Raw genomic sequence first — 22,050 nt, 5'->3', positions numbered from 1 at the left:
CTCATCGTTTTCAAGGAAGAATAGTTTTGAAACCCTTCATGCACTAGAAAAAAGTTGGGCATGAAAGGGTTAATTAGCAAGGACCTGGAAGGTGAAGTATATTTTTCAATATTAAGAGCCATAGTACTCAAGGGAGAGCAAGGAGTTGAAGGGAGAAAATTTAGAAAAGCGTGGAAGGGTCATATGAGCAAGCTTACCGGCGACTTGACCCTTTGTCTGCTACCGTAGGAGTCAGGGTCTTTTTTGCTTATATGACCCTAATCCACGCTTTTCTAAACTTTTTTCCTTCAACTCCCTGCTCTTCCTTGAGTACTATGAGGTTCTTAACATTTAAATCTTCCCAAATGGTGACACCATTGCACATATCGTTTGGATAATATCCTGAACACATTGTTAGACTCTTCATGCAAACGATGTTTATTAGGGTTAGTAATCGCTTTCCGTTAAATTGTATTGTTTCTTGGAATATCGAAAACTTGACAAGAGCCTGAGTTGCCATCTCTCCGTCAGCTGCGATTGATCCAGAATGCAACCATTTGCATTTCTGTATCTTCACTGCCTCAAGCACTGAGTCTTTGAAACAGCCCGTGTTTCAGCCGATCCGTGCAATTCAAACTCGAATCGGAAACGACCCCATCTATTTCGACCTGGTTAGCTGGTATTTGCACTCTGTACTCCTTCGTAAAAGGCCCGTAGGCAGCAGTATCATTTGCTTGCTTCAAACTGTGTGCCATCACCCTAAGCTCGTGAGGGTTAATTTTCGATGTTTCTTTCACAACCCGAAAATCGTTCTGTCAGAACCTGAGAAATCTTTAATAGATTCAGACATTGTTTGGCTTTAGCCAGGAAAAGATCATGGCCCAGTTGAGGGGCATGGATATAACCAGTGCGGAGCTCCGTCAGGGTACTGATGGTAAATGTACTAGCAGTGCAGTAAAATTTCATTTCATTCAATCGAAACTGAATGAACGCAGTCAATCAGTCGTCTACGGTAGCATTCACATTCATTTAACGTATCAGTTGCTGTTGATGTGAAGCTGGGTTCATGGTACTTCACTCACCGCTGCTTTCAAATGAGTCGCAATTCATATTCAACCTTCTTCGTTTGATCCTCTTAAATGAATAGATCCGCTTTCAATTTACCCAGTGAGCACCAGTCAAATGAGATCCGGGTAAACCTAAGACAAAAAGAGACAACTGGTTTCGTATTTTTGGTTATCATGCCTTTCTTGTGCCAGATGACAGATGAGTGTATGCAGCTAGCGAGGTTGGCAGTGCAGCCAATTTCTTTGTCATATTTAGATATGTTGTTATAATACACATAATGTCCGTTTTATTGACACACATTTCGCCAACATTTATCTGGTACTAATCAATCCAACATTTTTATCACATACTACATGTTTTTAGCAAATTTGGCCAGCATAATAGCCTATTCATCAGAACCAAATTTCCAACAAAAATATTATAGAGATGAACGTACTACCAAATAACGTTTTTCATTGCAACCAGTTTCAATAAGCTGTTATTAGTAGATTCATTATTTTCGTCTGAACTCTGCGAATTTAAGAAATTTTGAAAAAGAAATATGATAGCCGCAGTATGCTATCATAATTGTACGAAGCTGTCAAATTCATTGCTAAAATCAAATATGTAATTCAGCTATTTTTTTTGCACCTCTACCAATAGTTTCCTGTGTACAATTCCGATGACATGGTGAAGAGGTAAAACACTTCCACACTGGTTCTATAGGAACACATTACGAGCACAGTCTACAGATCTTTTCTTTTTCAGAAAGAATTCGAAAAGGTTTTGCTCGATATGAATGCTATAAATAGGTCATATCGAAGGTGGGTTTATTGATTTGAGGTAGCCAAAAGGCGCCATATTGGATTGATTGATTGCAAAATGTCCTCAATCATCAGTTTCCGTCCTCTAGTGACCATCATTGCAAAAGCGATATAGATATATATTGATCATGGTTTTTACTGTGGTGGTTACCCAAAACCGCCATCTTTGTTTTCAAAATGGCCTAAATTTATAAATTACGGTATTTTATGATTATTTTAAATGATTCCCATATTGATAGTTGTTTTCACAGTTTCTTGGTCACTATAGGCCGCAATCTTGGATTTCAAAATGACCTAACCTCCTTTCAAATGGTATCCATGTTGCCCTCATCTCTGATTTAAAAATGACTTCAATCATCGAGCTTGAGCTTGACCTTGTACGACCACCCCTAGCTGCTACTCCGTTATCGATCTAGACTAGCTGAAATTGCACAGGGAATCAGTAGATAGTTATGCTTGGGATTAGGGAAACATCTTTCAATGTGCAACTCCTGGTAATCCTAAAGTGTTTATTGATCAAAACCGGCGCCGGCCTGGCCCGAACGTAGATCGCGGAAGGAACGTTAGTCCGATACTTGCTTTTGCTAGAGGCCGTAAATACTACTGCGCACTCCACAAGTATCACGGGAGGACGATATTTGGTAGTAACTAGATATCGACCCATCAACTCATGGACCGGGAACCAACGGCTTTACTTCCCTTCCGAAGGAAGATTTTGCACCTCAGAAAAATCTCAGCGACCTCGGCTGGGATTGCACCCAGACTAACTGGGATGGGTGACTGTCACGCTTACCACTCAACCAACTACGCCTTCATTTAAAATGACTTTAACAATCGATTTCCGTTATCTATCATCTTGGACCTTTAACGAGTTCGCCCGTTAACACCTAAGACAAGATAAGGCAACTAGTAATACGATTTCTGTATATTTCTGTATTTTGGTAGTACGTCCATCTCTATTTCAATATTTGTGGCAAATTTGATTCTGATGAATAGGCTGTTATGCTGGCCAAATTTGCTAGAAACATGTAGTATATGATAAAAATGTTGGATTGATTAGTTCCAGATATATTTTGGCGAAATGTGAGTTAATAAAACAGTCATTATTATGTGTATTATAGCAACATATCTAAATATGACAAAGAAATTGGCTGCACCGCCAACCTCGCTAGTCATCTGTCAACAATTATACAGCAGGGCACAAGAAAGGAAAGAAAACTCTCCAAGAAGAAGAGAAAGAAAGGTTCGGAACATTTGACATTTTTGAGTGAATTTGTTTTATACTTGTAAAATTAAGCAGAAAAGCCCACTACGTCATTTGTTTTATTCTTTTCTTTTTCATATCCTCCTGATTTATCAGCTTCATCGAAAAAAATACAACCTCCCTCATCCAGAGAAAAAATGCTCGTACCTGTATCTGTCTTGAGTTGCCTCGTCTTATCATAGCCTTTACCCTATATTATTTATTATCTTGGTCGGAGTTATTTTTATGTTAGTGAGTGTTCCTTCATATTCATTTGTGAGTTGTTCATTGGAATGGTTCACTTCCATTAGCTGAGACCGTGCTAATGTGAGGTTGGTGTTCAATAGAAACTAAACAGGCAAAAACGTCAAATCGACACAGATCTTTCATTAGGGCCTAAGTCGCAATGTACTCAAATGGAGAAAAATCAGTTTCAATATCCGGCGAAGGTTTTCTAAATGTAGTTTTTATTGTAGGTATAAATTACTTTATGACCGTGTCTTTCCGGAAGCATTTTTCGTTAAACCTTATGACAATATAACAAAGAATTCAATTCCTATGTGCTTTTAGTGGGTAGAAACTAAAAAAATGCTTACGCCCAATTTGCATCCCAGTCGTGATTTCGCCCTTCAGCAACCACCATTTGCGGAAGGGCTAAACCGTATACATAACTTTCAGAAGGGCGCGGTAAATGGGCTAAACTGACTCTGTCTTGCTGGGTAGGGCTGGGTAAATGGGCGAGCTTGACAGTATACTTTTTAATAGGGCTCAGCAAATGGGCGCATAGAAACCCAATGTAAAAGAAAGGGCGCGTGAATCTTTTCTTCAAATTTCATGAAAATATCGAAATATTCGAATGTTTATGTGCAACAACTATCGAGTAGACATGATCATAGTAGATATTGATTATCATTTATATAACAGAACCGCCGTTTATTCTTTTATTTGTGAATAATAACCGTACGGCCGCTTCTGTCTAAAAATGTAAGTTTGGCCTTTATATTCCATATGAGAAGAAGGGCCTAAGTCGAAATCTCGAAGAAAATTCATGTTTCGCCGTTTTGTTTTCTTTAATTATACATCGAACTCAAAACCATTTTAACTAATTTTCACCTCAATCTTGTAGTATTTTTGTAGCATAATGTCGTAATAGCGAAAACGCAGTTTGTTTACATTTGCGATTTAAGCCCTAATGAAAAATTTATGTCGAAATGACCAGAACCTGTTATTCAATTGACAGTGAACTTTGAGTGACTCAAACGAAGACGGCAGCCGAACTCAACTGATATAGTGGTGGCATGTTTACAGTGAAAGGCTCGAAGTTTCACTTGAAACGATTATTTTCGTTTGAAATTGATATTTTACCGCACTGTGTACTAGAAAAAATTAGAATAGGGCTCTTGCTACACACACAGTCAAAGCATCTGTTGGGCACACATTGCCTGTTGACGTTCCATGCAGCAATTGAAAAGTTCGAGCAAAATGATACTATTCTCAACCATAAATCCACCCAGTTTCATAATAATACTCTGTGATTATATGCTAATAAACACAAAGGATTTTTAGAAGATTTTTACATAAAAACCCGTGTTTAGTACGTGTGTAATTAATGGTTGAAAAAGGACAATCGGATGAGGAAGTATGGTTTCGCTTTCCGCAGGCGAATAATTTTCCAGAACAACTCGGTTCAATCATACGGAAATGTACAAAACTAAATGCACTGAAGTAGACCGACTTGGTATCAAACCAAATTTTCCAAACCCAAGCATGTAAACGTAAGAAACATTTGATTCGCTACTGTAGAATCTACTGACACTCACTTCAGATATCATATTTGTTCATCTATAAAAAATAAAACTTATATTTTTTACAAGCTACATTTTACAAATATGTATTGAAATAGCATAAAATTTCACCTTACTATTTATGATAAGATAGCCAAATTCAACATGTTTAAAACTTGTACCAAAGGGTGGGAGGACGGTTAAAGGGTTTCAGCAGGAAAAAAAATCTTTTTTGCGATTTTTCTAGAAATCTAGCTGAAGGGAATCCATCAAAACTTTTGAAAAATTATCTCTGAAACTCAACGTAGGGGTCAGGTATTTTTTACATAGAAGGTGTATGCAAAGTTTGAAATAAATCGGTTCAGTAGTCTTTGAATGGCAGTTAACACTGCAAGTCGTATTTTTTCAGAGACGTTCTACAAAAAGCTTCGCATCCGACTCGCTTGTTGATATTTTTGCATAGAAAAATTACAGCACATTAATGAAAGGAAATATTATAATGTACAAAAGTTCTGATTAATTCGCTTCACTCAAATTTAAAAAAAAAGTCGCAAAAAGTGTTTTCTTTATACTGAAACCCTTACCCCCTTAAGTTGTGTAAGCCTTAAAACCTTTCAAGTCTACAAGCGTTCTTGTATGCATAAACTCTCGATGCATAAGATATTTCACAAATTTGAAATAAGAAACACTTTTTTGGGCAAACATCTTTTGGTATGTTCGTTGTTTCCATGGTTATGAAGCATAACTTTGGAAATGTTTTACTTATTTTGTCCGCGGATCTGGTTCAAACGATAGAAAACTTTATGTTATGCAATGAATGTTTAATTGTGATTCCTATAATACATTACATTTTCTCATATTTGCTCTAAATATTGTGAATTAATTATTTAAAAAAAATTAATCTATTCGCTCGATATACATTATATGCAACTGTCATTTTTGCCTGCCCAACGGCTCACCAATACACATGCGCTCTGCAAGCGCCCTATGTAATGGTTAGCAGTCAAAGTTACGGTTCTCACTCCAATGAATTCGCAACAGTAAGGCGGTTCTCCCGCGATTCTCTCACTCATCGGAATCATCATTGAGAGGAATTGAAAATGATCATAATTTTATTCACAGAAGGTATAAATACGGTAATGACGATCATCTTGTTACAAATAATAAACTATTATTAATAACCCGCCTGTTTATTAATAATAGTTTATTATTTGTAACAAGATGATCGTCATTACCGTATTTATACCTTCTATGAATAAAATTATGATCATCTTCATCAGCTCGCAAAAAGAATTGCCTAAAACAAACAGAAAAAGGAAGCAAGAACTCACCAAAGCATCGCATGCTGCCTGAGTGCAATACACTATTAGTATTTCGCATAGACTTTTCTACGGCTCATGTACGTACACGTCACATGACACAAACACTACATCACCAGCTGGTGGAAAATAATAAACAAAGACGGCAAAAGTAAATGGGTTTGTTTTCAACCAGGAAACATCATTAGTGTTCGTGAGACCGGTCGCAAAGAACTCAATACCACTCCAATACAAAATAAATGGTGCTCAATCTGTCTGTCATTTCAATGCACCCTCTCCGAGAGATTGCCCTTCCTATGAACATTCTCAGGGATAGACCGTCAAAAACCAAGATGATACCAGATAAGGTATAGGCAGACGTAAAGTTTGGTTTTACGATTGGCAAGACCGACTGTGTGTAAATACTGCTTCACTTCTAAAAAAGGGGTAAATAAGAATTTTTGAATATAGAAACTAGTACTCTCAGCCTTTTTGAGGTTCTCAAGCTGCCACTAATAATATTATAGTGCATTCATGCCTACACCTTATGCCCTCTCTCGTACGACTTCTGTGATGAATCTGGGAAGAAAATGGAAATGAAATGACAGTCATTTGTATGCTCATACGGTCATTTCATATTTACCGTCACAATCTAAAAACCATCGTTATATTGTACAGCACTGGATATAGCTTGAGACGGGGGGTATATTTTATTTGGACATCCATCTCACTTTGAGGCGAATCATTGTAAGCGGAAGCCATTTTTACCCGGACCTTTTGCCCTGTGCAGGATAGTATGTAATATAATAGCGATACTGAACTTGTATACCGGTATCTTGGAGGCTCCCATGAAAAGAAACACTGCTGTTTCACTACTCTGCTAGCCAAACAAACGGGTCACACGCAAACACAAAAACGAAGAAAAATGCCAACGCCCTGAAAAGGTGGACAGCACGTGAGATAACCTTGAAGGTGGATTAGCAAGCTACGCACTACACATTATAACATTACACTGCACGAACTGGGCAGAACGTCTTATCGGTCCGAGAGTCACCGTACGAATGATTGTTCTTAGCAATTGTTGCACCTCGCGAATTGTAGGTTTTATACCAGGTTGTTTAAAGTCAATCACAATGATCTTCACCCGTAAGGTCTTTTTTCTTTTGTAATGCAGTCATTTTCACTATGCAACGAGGGGGCAACGACACTATTCTTTTGTACGGTGAACAAGCAACTAAGCGGTTTGTAGAAAATTATATCATATACATTGCTGCGTGATGGTTGACGGAGAATACCATATCAACATTTGAATAGGGCTAATAAGATTTGTAAACAAACTTTTGTTTTGCCGATTTCTCCTAATTTGTTATCAATTCAACACAGAAAACATTTAAAATTGATTCTACCAAGGATAAAGATGTTGATTCATGTGTATTTTTCATGAAATTCAACTCGGTAGCGGAATAATGAGCGAAATAAGTTTGTTTACAAAAGTCTGATTAGCACTTTTGAAGAATTACTATTGAATACGTCAAATCTGACTTCCAACGTCTACCAGGACAGGAGTTTTATACCGGATAGGATAAATTCGATGATCGGTTATGGCTATGGTTGCGTTCTGGATTTTTCGATAATAATTAATAGTTCAATAATGTCTATGATAGGTTAAATCTCCTCAATACCTCACAAATGATCAAAGTCAGTAATTTGTTTTATTTCCTGTTCCCTTTCCAGACGTTGGTCGTACAGGTAAAATGCTTCGAGGAGATCATTTCCATCGGTTATTCCGTGTATCGTATTCACGGGTTGCCTTGGTTCCGCAGCCTATCCTGGTACTTCCTGCTAACATCCAACTATTTCTTCTATGGCGAGAATCTCGTTGACTATTTTGGCGTAGCCGTCAACCGAGTGGTAAGTACACTACAGATCTATTAACGGTTCAACAAACGCAATCTATGACCGAATATTTCCTCGTTCCAGGATTCTCTCCGATTTCTAGTGAAATACCATCGCTTCCTTTCGTTCTGCATGTACTGCATCGGATTCGTGTGGTTTGTCCTGTCGTTGGTCAAAAAGTATTACATGAAACAGTTTAGCCTATTCGCGTGGACTCACGTCGCGCTGCTGATTGTTGTTACCCAAAGCTACCTGATCATCCAGAACATTTTCGAGGGACTTATCTGGTTCATCGTACCGGTATCTATGATCGTCTGCAATGACGTAATGGCGTACATGTTTGGGTTCTTCTTCGGTCGGACACCGTTGATCAAACTTAGCCCGAAAAAGACCTGGGAGGGTTTCATAGGAGGTGGCTTCGCCACGGTAGTCTTTGGATTGTTGTTCTCGTACTTGCTTTGTCAGTATGAATACTTCGTTTGTCCGATCGATTTCTCGGAAGACAAAGGGCAGATGAAAGTCGGCTGTGTGCCAAGTTATCTGTTCCAACGGCAGGAGTACGAGATTACAATGGTAAGTGCTAGGGGGTAGAATTCGATAATTTAACGAAACAGACTGACCGGTAATGATTTTCATTTCAGTTTGGAACAACGCATTCAATTACTATGTATCCATTCATGCTTCATTCGTTGTCGCTGAGTATCTTCAGCTCCGTCATTGGACCATTTGGAGGTTTCTTTGCTTCTGGATTCAAACGGGCATTCAGAATCAAGGTATGTACTGTGATTCGTGTTGTCATTGCAATCAATGATATCCGGACCGGAATTTTGATTTCCCAGATTTTTGAATCCGTCAATCATTTATTTCGAGACTTCTGTTGCAAGTACTGCTTGGGCGGCAAGCGATCATTATACAATAGCACAGTCAATTGTTCATCAATTTGAAAATCTCCGCATTAAAATTAATATGAGCAGCAACGTGGGGACAATTTAACGTTTCTAGCCAGCTAAGGCTACGGGTTCTTTCCTGATCTTCGCGGAAGCTACAGGAGATTTCTCACTCACAAGATTTCGAAGATTGACAATTCGTTCCAAGAGTAGTAAGGGCGGGAGATGCCACTTTCGAAGCGGCGGGGCAGCTTTTGATTTTATACAACATAAATGGGAAAACGTTCAATTTTACTTACGTTAACGTCTAGTGGAGGTATTTGGGCGTTGTACACTTTAAACTGGAAGATGATCAGGTAGAATTGATTGAACTGGAAGGGGAGGAAAATGCTGCAGATAAGTAACCTAAAACGTGTAGCAGGAATGAAGTAATCTCTCACTACGGCAATTTTCAAATTTGCGAGACATCGAGACCAACATATCTTAACAATAAAAAGCAGCTTTCTCTAGTGTAGAGTATGGCATTTGGGTTATGCAAAAAATAGAGATAATCACATTCACTTATAACATCGACGAACATATACGTCAGAATATAAACGCATAAACGTGCTCAACAAACTGACAATACAAAGATTCGTCTAAAAGCATTGCAGTACAAGAAGACCGTAAGGGAAAGGACAACTAATCACAAGGTAGTAAATACTGTTTCGCCTCGGTGGATGCTTCAAAAACTGCATCCAACATCCACGTAGTTCAACCATCAGAAACTTCAGATCGCAGAATCATCACTCAGACCACAACTCAACTCTGGAATATCGGGGCCAAATGATGTGGCACTACAAAAGGTAAAACTTCGTGTGGATAATGAAATTCGGGGCATCATCCATGGTGCTTTCAGCTCTGATGCAATCTTCTAGGCTACTAGGCGATATGCTGAAGGTATCGGCTAAAGATAGTCTCAGTCTTGAACGCGAAGAAGCTCTCATTTAAACACTACAGATGATTTGCTTCGCAATTCAGATTCTCTCGATAAACGGAAAGTGTTTAACTGTTATAAGGTTGACGAATATGCTGCCAGAAGTTGCTGAATGAATGGATACTATAGCAGAATCTTGTAAATTTTTCATGAAGTCGTTGGCCAAGTACAAACGCACAAAATGCTGTTTTGAAGACCAAACAAGAGTATATCTTAGATTTTCATTCCCCTTCTTGGGTTAGAACAAAGAGGTAAACAATCGTTGTCTTTCGTCATTTTCCGTGCAAAAGTGCCTAGAGAAAAAGACATCGTTGCAGACATAATACCGAGATAGTAAGCTTTGCGGCACGATTTATAACATTGGCAAAAGAGAGTCTGCTGCCACCAAAGAAGCCACACAAATTACTCCCATCATTGACGAACGCATGCTTTCAACTTCCGCCATGGAAGGCATTACAATAATCTAAAATTATTCCGCGCACTACCGATGAAGCTCTAGCAATGATACTAGACTCAATTTTGACCAAATTGTAATACTTATGAGTGCAGAACAGTGCAAACACGGAAGGCTATCCTGAGTCCCAAATCTTTCGTCAATAATGAATGTTCGATCAATGTGAAGCTACAAGTACTAGAAGACCATAAGACTGCTACTCGTCTGGTCAAAGTATGTTTAGGAAGGTTGGACAATTTTTTAGATGAAGAACTATTAGATGTGTTGGTGGCAGCTAAATGCGAAATGGACTGAAACTCTGAACATAGTTTTAGCAGAAATTTACCGGTGATAATGAAGACTCATTGTCAGATTCCAGTAAGTTCATAATTTCCATCGTCCCAACCGAGGCGAAGGCAAACGGAATGCAGTTTTTTGAAAACCCAGGAATCTGTAGTATCGTTCTACACACAACTCTCCAAACTACTTTCACACACCTCTCGACAGTTTGCGCTTAAAACATTAGGAAAAGGAAGAAGCGAAATAGAAGGAAGAAATTATTATTAACGCGTCATTACAAGTAAACGGTCGTTTTATTTCATCTGCCACCACAATTGGTGACCACGACGCGAAAAATCAAACGAAGAGCAAACAAATGCGGCACTTGCCGCCGGTGTGGCCGTAAAGCTTCTAAACTTCTGGAAGAACGACTCGGTGATGTGGTTTGCTCAGGCAGAGACACAATTCGCGCTTTCTAATGACGCTCGCGACCTCACAAAATTCTATCACATCGTCGCCAAAATTGATCAATCTGTGATATGCCATGCGACGATTGTGGTCAGTAATCATCCCGAGGACAATAAGTACGAAGCGGTAAAAGCACTCTACAGTGTTTAATTCACAGAAACTTGGGATACGATTATTTCCTTTTTAGTTAAGCTACATTGTGATCAACGCACGCACAACCACACCCACGATCTCCACACACGATCTCGCAAATAGGATAACACCACGGTGACTAAGTGAACGGTTTAGCACATAAATTCACAAACATAGTATCAAATGCAAATGCCCGTTTTCGCGCAATCATGAATCGGTTTCATTCGGAAACCCTTATTCTCGCCCCTAGTAGCATAAGTCCAATGCCTTGAGGTGGACCAATCAAAAAGATGATGCTCATATCCACTAAACTACACGTTCCATAATTCCGCTGGCGAATGACGAATCTCAATAGTAGCATGTCTATAATAACCTACGTACTTGGAACTATTGAGAACCAGAGCTACAGGTCCAAAGCCCTGGGAAAGGCGGTTGTGATGATCTGGGCCGCGGTCACCACGTAAAGAAAAATAGGTCATAACCCCAAGTCCAAGGCGAGAAGCGACCCGTGCCGAGGGATGAGTGATTGAGGGAGTGAAAAAGATGCTCGATCGTTAACGGAGCCTGTGGGGTACCTGGGCAACCTCCACAGTAAGCGTCCCTTACCACGTTACTGCGGAGCTCTGGCGTGGCGGACCTTTCTTTCTTGCGCGACTCGTGGGATCAATGAGCGACGTGAAAAACAAAAACAAACAAACAGAGGTGCCGAACCCCTTTGCTAAAGGTGGTTTGATGAGGTCTCCCCCCAGTGGGGAGAGTAGTGGAGCGACGAGGGCTGTATCCGACAGCACCAGTGACCCCCCAGCAGTGGTAGAAAATAGCCCTACCAACGCGCTGGACGGGCCACTATCCGCGATGCGTAAAGTGGTGGAGCAGCTTGATACTATAATCGAGTTCACTAACGCGAAGCAAAATATCAGCAAGGAGCTGAAACCTGCTGGTGCTCCGGAAGGCTGTTCCCTTCGCAAGACAGGGGATAGGGTGGGTGTGGAGAAAAGTCCGACAGAGGAACACAGACAGTGGCCTCCAAGAGGGAGCGAAGGGAGAAGGCCGACATAGGTACCCAGACAGGGGCCTTCCCCTTCTATGGAGCAGCCAAGTCGCTCAAAACGGCGGCTGAGTTACCCTCGAAGGGCAAGGGCAAGCGCAAGACGGCGTCGAACGCGAAGCGCCCTAGGAAGTCACCAGGCGAGGGTGCAAAAACCAACACCATACGTCGTGTAACCGTCACGGCCAAACGCCGTTTGGTCGAGGTAAACCGGGGCGCAAATTACCCCGCCGGGCAGGAAGAAAACACCAGCAACTTGGCGCAACCGGGGCAGGGGGGCGTAAACCCCTGGACCCTGGTCACTAAGAAGAAGCCGACACCGACACCGGATGCACCGCGGCCCGCGAAGAAGACCAAGGACAGAGGCGAGGTCTTGTGGTTAAAGACCGACAAGGACAAATACGCCGACGTCCTAAAGTCGATGAGGGCGGCCGAAAGCCTCTCGGCCCTCGAGCAAGACGTGCGCAGCGTTAGACGCACCATTACAAGACAAATGCTGTTGGTGCTGAAGCGAGGCGCATAATCCAGTGCTGTCTATAAGGCCTTGGCCCAAGAGGTCCTGGGTGAAGGCGCCCAGGTGAGGTCGTTAGGGGCGGAAATGACTCTCCAGTGTAAGCATCTGGACGAGTTCACGACCGCAGACGATCTCGTCGCAGCCGTCAAGGAGCAATGCGACGTAACAATCGAGCGGGTTTCTGTGCGCTTGAGAGGGGGACCCTCCGGCACCCAAGTAGCCTACCTCAGGCTACTGAAAGCCGATTTTCAGTTTACCGTGATAGGTAAACTGAAAATCGGCTGGTCAGTATGCCTAATTAGCATACCCCAGCCGCCTTCGGTGGATAGGTGCTATCGGTGCCTTGAGTCCGGCCATAAATCGTACGAATGTAAGAGTACAGACAGGAGCAAACTGTGTTGTCGCTGCGGCAAGGAGGGCATAAGGAGCGGGGCTGCACTAAGGCGCATAAATGCCTTATCTGCACCGCTTAGAAGCAAGTCCGTAATCATGCTATGGGCGGACCTTCGTGTCCCTTCGGTGAGGCAAATAAGAAGAAGCCGTGAACGTCACACAGCTAAATCTTAACCATTGTGCAGCAGCCCAACAGCTGTTGTGGTAGTCGGTCTCGGAGTCGCCCTCCTATCAGACCCCTACAACATCCCTGCCGGCAACGGCAATTGGGTGTCAGACGGGTCCGGGATGGTGGCAATCTGTACAACGGGACGGTTCCCGGTTCAAGAGGTAATACACTCCTCCGCCGAGGGTGTTGCGATTGCCAAGATCAATGGTGTGTTCTACTGTAGCCTCTACGCTCCACCAAGGTGGCCCATAGAACCATTCAACCAGATGATCGACAGGCTCTCGTCTGACCTAGTGGGCCGGAAACCGGTAGTCATACCGGGAGACTTTAACGCTTGGGCAGTAGAGTGGGAAGTCGGTGTACAAATAGCAGGGGCCAAGCGCTAATGGAGGCGCTTGCGAAACTCGATACTGTGCTAGCTAATAATGGCTTCGCTAGCACATTCCGTAGAAATGGGGTGGAGGCATGGATTGACGTAACATTTGCCAGCCCTAGTTCCAGGCATGGAATGGAGGATAGACGAAGGCTACACCTATAGCGATCATTTAGCAATCCGCTTTAGGATCAACTATGGTGTCCAGCATCCGAAGGTGGGAGATCCATGTCAGGTACGCGGGTGAAAGTCCAATCACCAACAGTGAAGCTTTCACCGCGGCCCTGGGACTGGAGGCCAACACCGACAGTCTAAGCGGGAATGCGCTGGTGGCCGTTTTATCACGCGCGTGCGACGCCACTATGCCAAGAAACGGCAGATGCCCTGTATACTAGTGGAGTGCCGAGATTGCAGCTCTCAGCTCTGAAGCTCAGCCTGTCTCAGAGCTAGACGTAGGATGCAAAGAGCCCGTGTCGAGGATGCAAGAGAGAACCGCCGTGAAGTGTTTCGAGCTGCGAAATTGGCCCAACAACAAGGCCATTAATGAACGCGTGAGCGAGTGTGAATGAGTACATCAAGTACAGCCATGCCCCCAGACGTAAAACCGAGAGGTAGTCCCTGGGCGGAACAATGGCGGACCCCAATGGAGTTTAGTCGGTATTAATGGCTGCGTCACCATTAGAGCCCGACACACCGACACTAATAGCACGTGTACTGGGCTAGTACGTAAATGTATTCTCCATTGTAAAAAAAAAACACGTTCCATGGTGACATAAAAATCGAATTTATGCACACGAAATCACATACACGCGACAAACAAACATACAAATGCTTGAGCCCTCCGCGATTATCCGTGCAACCTACACCCGCGCTCTCACAGACATGATAACATCCCGGTGATAATATGAACGTCTCAGCACTTATAAACATTCAAACACGGTCTCAAGCGTGAACCTACAGTCCCCCGCACTCGCGCGGTCATGAATCGGTTAAGTCCGGAAGTCCTCGATTCCAGAAGTCTAGGTCCATGCCTTCAATTGAATCAACTAAAAAGAAAGCTCTCATATCCACTGGACCACAAGTTACGTGGCGACATGACCGGGAACTCTAGTGATATGGAGTAACTCACTCCCTGTCAGAATGTGATCCGCGCACGGAAAACTATATATCAGAGTGATACTATGTTCACACTACGAGTTAAAACGTGTTTTAACGCTATCTTGATGACATGTTTCTTGTTGCTAATTGTTATAACATGTTTTAACTCTGTAGTGTGAACATGGTATGACAGTCCGCGTGGCCATCCAAGAACACACGCGAATATGTGAATGGCCACAGGGTTACAAAATCGAATTTATTCACGCGAAATCACTAACACGCGAGCACGCGCGACAAACACATCAACATACGATGGCTTAAGTTCTTCGCGATCATCTACGCACACCTACGATCGCGCAAGCTTTATAACACTCCGGTAACAATGTGAACGTTTTAGTACTTACAAAGTTACAAACGCGAATCCGCAAACGCGCGCTCTATGATGGTATAGATCCGCATTAAAAAAAACCGTATAACTTTGGAAAATTTGCATAACAAAGCTACATTAAAACAGAATCAAAATAGAATAAAAAGTGTGCCTCGAAACATCATTTCTGGCAGATGTTTCGAAAATCGATATTTCACTTAAAAACCCGCTCCCGATTTTTTTTTGGGTATTCGCTTGGGAAGGCGCATTTATCTACTTGTCTACGTCGACGGTATTCTCATAGCAGCTAAGAATATTTCGGACATCGAAAGAGTGAATCATGAGTTGAATAAGCAGAAGAAAAAAGAAAGAAATTACTGAGCTAGGAGAACCTGTAAACTTTTTGGGTATGGATATCTATCGCTTCGGTAACATCATGTGAAGCCAATTTTCATCAAAATTAACACTCAGCACCCATTCAAACCTGATAGTAATCCATGGTTTCGATGCACGAACATGGGTACAGACGAAAACCTTCCATAGTAACCTATTTTCAAGCTGCAAACAAATCTGAATCCATGAAAAGTGTAACCAAGTTTGCTTGTTTACATTTCTTCCATTCATTCATTCCAAGTGATCATTGTTCAAGCTAAGTATGCTACACTATCTTCGATTCTTATCCATTCAGCAGTGAGGCACATGCTTCATAAGATTTTCCGCATTCAATCGAAGTGACTGAGACAGTTTTGACGCTTCAAAGCTTAAGAAGGGCTTTCGAAAGCTATAGTGACGGGCCTTTATGGCACTAGAACATCCCCTAGAAATATTAATGCCAAAATATCCTTATTTTCTAGCCCAAAAATATTGCAACACATGGTATTTGATTCATTCATCAAGCAACGAAAGTTATCGATTGCGATGAGAAAACATCCATATTGACCCGATCTTCACTCAATGCTGAGTTGCCTCTGACAACAACATTGTACAGCATTTATTGACGTATGAAAAGTTCTATTTGGCGCGTTATGTATTTGGGTTTGATCGCCTACTACAAATAGGATGACATGATAAGCAAGGACGTTTGGTTCAGTATACAACATTCGATAGTTGATATGCATCATTTTGAATCAACAATATTTTCATCAATCACCATCATGTATTCCATTTCCATCAACACATATTGCAAGACTTTTAGAAAAGTTTAGAATGCAAGATTCGAAATCAACAGACATCAATAAAGGCCATGCTAGGTCCCCAGATGTCGCCATCGGTGCATCGATCTTGGGACGCTGTAAAGTGGTTAGAAATTGAAAAAAAGTAAAATAAATTAATAACTCCTCGTGATTACGTTTTAGTAGTATAGCATCTTTGGTAAAGTTGATTCTTAGAAACTCGACCTTCAGTCTTGATCGAACGAGTAAACGTCCAAATTAGAACGAGGGCGATTTTGTATTCGATTTAGTGTAGCAGGATTTAAGGAATTAGTTATGGTATTTGCGTCTCATCAGAATCCGACACTAGCTTAGTGACAGGACTAAGCTAGCGCCGGATTGACGCTAGCTCCAAAAAACGGAGACAATTTGTGTTCCTGAGCAAACAACAGGAACACAAATTGTGTCTCCGTTTTTTGGAGCTAGTGTCAATCCGACGCTAGCTTAGTCGTGTCATTAAGTTAGTGTCGGCTTCTGATGAGACGAAGTCGAAACGCAAATTCCATAAATAATTTAGTTATAGGTTCTGTGCTCTTTATGCGGCAAGATGGTTTAAAGCAATTTGCTACTTAATGGAGAAAGAATAGTTTTTACCTAAATTTTTCTCCACTAAGGAGAATTATAGCATAGTGAGGATTTACTGGCCTTTTTTTGTTTTGATGGCACTTTTTGGATAATAATGCTAGTGGACTAGAGTGCTTTTGGTCAGTCAATGCAGTTACATTACTCTCCATCTTTTGCTTTCTTTCTAGGACTTTGGAGACATGATTCCCGGCCACGGTGGCATAATGGATCGCTTCGATTGTCAATTCTTGATGGCAACCTTCGTAAATGTTTACATTTCTAGTTTCATCCGTACTGCATCTCCCCAGAAACTGCTGAATATGGTAAGTGGTCAATCGATGACCGTTTCCTCAACTGCAACTGACCGCATACCGTTCTTCCAGGTTTACAGTCTCAAACCGGAACAGCAGCTAGAGTTATTCAACCAACTGAAGGCAAGTCTCGAAGAGCGAAACGAACTTGTACTAAACTAATTGCACAGTACCGTAAGTAATATATGCAAACAAACAAACAAACAATCCGAAACTATACTGAACTTGCAATATTTAATTAAATCAAGCATTGTAAATGTAAAACTATGAAATCATACTTACAGTAGAATGAACAAACGAGTAAACGCAGACATGGCGAATGGACTAATAGATCAGCAGTCCTTCCATCGATCGACCGATTGTCATAATCTATACATACAATATTGCTGGTACAAGTGGTGCAGGAATCTTTTCGATTAAAGCAAAATCATTTAATCTAATACATCAAATATGGTTTAGTGCGATGGAACAAGATGATTGAAAATTGTTGACATACTTTAGATTATTTACTATACCAATGAATAACTAATAATCCATTATTTGTATCAATGTATAGATTGAACGACCTGCTTGTTAACTTAGCTATCTCTAGTAGGGCTTTATGATAATCTTAACAGTATAGGAGAAAGCGTCATCCCAGTCAACAATTAGTTGTATTGTCAATCATCGTTGAGAGCTAGTGAATGCGTAGCCTAACCAGAGCGATACTAGGAATTGTTGAAAGTTTCTTATTATTACAAACGCAGCGTAGGTGCAGAATAAATTAATTATCGTGACGAAGTTTCTACATTCCGAATTTGCTGTTAATAACTATTTCCAAGTCCTTCGGGATGATAGCAGTCTCGAATAATTGGAAATGAATTCACAGTTAATGAGGAAATTGTTGTGATTATTACTATTATTATACTATTGGTTCTAGTGAATGACGGTGTATTTCTTTCGTTTAAAAGCTTTAAAATTCACATAGTCTGTGCAATTGTTAACCCTATTTTAGTGGTACCCTTTGTGGCGAGAAGATTGGTTCTTTTCAGTTCACCGGAGTTCATTATGATTTTATAGTTTAAAAAAATATAAACTCTCAGTTATCAGCTATTTTTCGTTGCTGGTGTTGTTCATTTCGTTTCATATTACCGATCAAAGAGTCTACAGAAAATGAGCTATATCATACCTCTTCCCTTTGTGATTGTCTATTGATGTCGTTAACATTGAGGTTCAAGTCGTGTTTATTTCATTGACCACGCATATGCGGGCAGTGAATACTTTAAGCATAATATCAAACCAGTTGTCACATTGATTAGAGAATACTGTACGTATCCGAATCTACATAAAATTGAGTCATGCTTAAGAAAAAATGCTCCATTAGAGCTGATGCCACATTAGAATATACGGGCAAAAATGTACTGAGCAAAATCACCATGATCATAATGAAAGTGAAGCATTACTAATGTTGAACACGAGCATCCAAATGTGCAAGTTGATAGTGACAAAACAGTGCAGGAGAAACATTATTTATGAGCTCTTAGATTATAGTCCTGATTCTAAGTAAAAGAAACAGGAACATAGTAATACCATTGATGTAATCCGTAGGAATAGCATGATTGAAGAACTATTTTCTAAATGAAACGTTTCAGTAATGTTGGACGAATGTAGTTCTATGGTTTATAGTTTGTACTGGAAGTGAAACGAAATTGATATTTAATGAACAGAACCCCTTATGTAAATGTGTAAACTCACTGTATTTTTGTATGTATTGTGAAACTCCTTTCTTGAGTGACAGTGATAATCTCCTCTGGCTGTTATCTATTCCATTATTAATCGTGATCGTAATTGAAATATACAACTAAAACTAGGGACTTTAAGCGCACTTCACTATTCTAGTACTACTAAGATCCGAAGTCCAACAGCTCTGCTTATAAAGAGCTCACCGAAAGTGCGAGTTTGGAGAAGTGCATATGACGATCTGTATGAGGAAGGGACCTTTCTGTATTCGGTTAGGCTTCCAGTCGAAGCAGCAAACAAGTCGGGAAGATCAAGATAGGCTGGTCGATATGTCCACTGTGTGTCTCTCAGCAACCGGAAGTGTGCTTCATGTGTCAAGAGTTCGATCATCTGCTAGAAACTGCAGTGCAGCTGACAGGAGCAAATTATGTAGAAGGTGAGGTGAAGAAGGCCTTAAGGTAAAAACCTGCTGACAGGTTCCGACCTGTCTGATCTGTGCAAACGAAGAAGGTAACAACTACATTACAGGAGACCCACAATGTCCGACCTTCAAATAGGCGACTGCAATGAAGTCACAGCGGAAGTGACGCAAATCAACCTCAACCACTGCGACCCAACACAACACTTTCTGCGGCAATCTGTAGCGGAGTCTAAGTGCGATGTAACTACCATATTGGAGCCATACCATATCTCGGTCAGCGATGAAAATTGGATATGAGATAACGTAAAACTAGCGGCGGTTCGTACTGCAGGAAGATATCCATTTCAGGAAGTGATTTATCGCGCAGATTTTTAATTGAGTCTTCTGGAGCTGCTACGTTCCTTCGCGATGGACGATCGATCGATCGACTCACAGAAATGCTCGACAAACTGACAGAAGAGCTTACCGATCGGAGACCAGTCGTGTTGGCGATTTCAACGTTCAGGCAGTAGAATGTGGAAGCCGCTTCAGTAACCCACGGGGGAGCAGTCTACTTGAGACCTTCGCAAAGCTGAATGTAGATGTGGCCAACGATGGTACCACCAGTACATACCGCCATATAGGTCGAGAATTAGTTGTTGATGTTACCTTTTGTAGCCCCGGGCTGACAGGAAGTTTGAGCTGGAGAGTGTGCGAGGAATACACCCACAGTGATTATCAAGCGATCCGGTACACTATTGGAAGCAGTAGACAATAAGTGCGTGTGATTCAATCAAAGCGGAGGTAAAAAACAAAGAGGCTCGACAAGAGGGTCTTCGTCGAAGCGTTGAGTGCTATCATATGTACCCCCATGCTGATAAAATAATAACGGGATCAGCAAGACCCAACAAACCACTAAGCACTAAAGTAAAAGCTTTATATTCACCATCTAATGGCTTTCTAATGTCTATAGGGTCTAAATAAGCTTTAAGGATAACAAGCAGTAAACTAAGCCGTATATGGGTATATGAAACTATAATATAGAGCCTGTAAGTCCGGTGGCTATAAGCCCGATGACGGTAATCACCGTAGCCGTTTTGAGGCCTGTGATAAATGACTTTTCCATAATTTTAATATCCTTAAAACAAATCGAAGTAAAATTCAAAATGGATGGACCTAATGTTTGTGTAGATCCTGCAAAGAAGGGTGATTTTTTTGTCTACGGTTCTGACCTTGAAGTGTCCTTCGACTACACTGCCCATATAAGCATAAGAGTCCCATATGAATTTTTGTCGAAAATGAGATATCTGTTTGAATACAATCTGTATCACCACTGAATCATAATGCACAAATAAGATCACCAGGTTTGTTCAGAAAATATCGAAAAAATACCACAACATGGTTGTCCCATCCATAAGGCTCAACGAAAAATGTAAATCTTGAACAGCGTTTTTCTCTGCTTGCTGTTTTTCAATATGGGACACTTATGCATATATGGGCAGTACAGTCCTGATGAAGGAACAGATTCCGAAGAAGATAATACTACGAATTTAGCCACATTCCTTCAACTTTCGAGCAATGAACATCGAATTCCACACTCTGCACTAAAACCACTGCTAAATCGACTCTGTTGTTATAACCGATGCTGTGAACCTCTCGTAAAGAACCTGATTTGCTCAATTTCATATGTGAACAGTATTGGCAACATGGATTAGGTAAAATATTACATTTGTATTGTGTTAAAGCTGAGCCAAAGTTTACAATTTCTTTACAGACGCATGCCTTCGGCGAGGAATTTGGGACCTCAGTCAGTCTCGATCAATATCTGTAAATATAAATATTGACCGATTACCGCTTTTCAAAAACGGTACCGATCAAGTATGGGCAATTTTGATTAACGAATATTCGAATTTCCGGAAATGAAACCAATGACCATAGGCATATTTCACGGCAAGACCAAACCAAAATTTATTGAGGAATTCTTAAAGCCTTTTGTGGACGAAGCTTTTTTGAAATTTATCAACAACAGTATACTATCAGTCAAAATAAGAGCATTTATCTGCGACTTACCAGCAAGGGCATTTATTAAAGGTAATTTAATTCAATGTAATAATTTTGTCTATTTTTATCGTATGTACCATTTGCAGGGCCAGTGAATTTTAATTCGTTTCATTTGTCTTAAACGCAGTATTGTTGGAGAACGTTCCAACGCTCTACACGTGAACATATTTCTTGTAACGAAGGCTTCAAAGCGAACAGATTAAGGATGCCGTAGCCGGTCATATGGTGAATATCATCAGGTTTACAAAATTAGAGCAGGTGGAAAATTTAAAAAAAAAATCGTCGAAACACCTCTACTACGTCTGCCTATTGATCTTGTTGAAGACATTACAGTGTCAGATTCGCTGCATCTGTTGCATCTAGGAATTATGAAAAAGTTGCTGACTATTTATAACGAAGGTCAAAAGCACTATGTTAAGTGGCCAAAATATAGTACCGAAAGAATAGACAACATTTTAGGAAATATAATGTTGCCATTGGAAATACATCGTAAAGTACGGGATTAGGTTTTCTATGTCATTGAAAGGCATCAGAATGCGCAACATTTTTTTAACTATATCGGAATAACACTTCACT

At 40.9% G+C, this 22,050-nt stretch overlaps 1 protein-coding gene across 2 annotated transcripts in view; it reads left to right on the top strand.

Moving 5' to 3' along the window:
* LOC131692012 (phosphatidate cytidylyltransferase, photoreceptor-specific) overlaps positions 1-19,023 on the top strand; it is a 71,510-nt gene extending 52,487 nt beyond the window's left edge. Inside the window, exons 4-9 of one of the 2 annotated variants that reach the window (XM_058978838.1) lie at positions 7,910-8,086; positions 8,156-8,644; positions 8,713-8,844; positions 17,172-17,306; positions 17,367-17,468; positions 17,579-19,023. In XM_058978838.1, coding sequence (XP_058834821.1) covers positions 7,910-8,086; positions 8,156-8,644; positions 8,713-8,844; positions 17,172-17,306; positions 17,367-17,456 — 1,023 coding nt within the window. In that variant the 3' untranslated portion in view covers positions 17,457-17,468; positions 17,579-19,023. Of the gene's footprint in view, positions 1-7,909; positions 8,087-8,155; positions 8,645-8,712; positions 8,845-17,171; positions 17,307-17,366 lie in introns of both variants that reach the window. The other variant, XM_058978837.1, reaches the window with a different exon arrangement.
* The last annotated feature ends 3,027 nt before the right edge of the window (positions 19,024-22,050 follow it).

Source organism: Topomyia yanbarensis, chromosome 3 (assembly GCF_030247195.1).
Source record: "Topomyia yanbarensis strain Yona2022 chromosome 3, ASM3024719v1, whole genome shotgun sequence".
NCBI classification, from domain to species: Eukaryota; Metazoa; Arthropoda; class Insecta; order Diptera; family Culicidae; genus Topomyia; species Topomyia yanbarensis.
The sequence above is the reverse complement of the archived record's forward strand: the minus strand, read 5'-3'. Positions and strand labels throughout refer to the sequence as shown.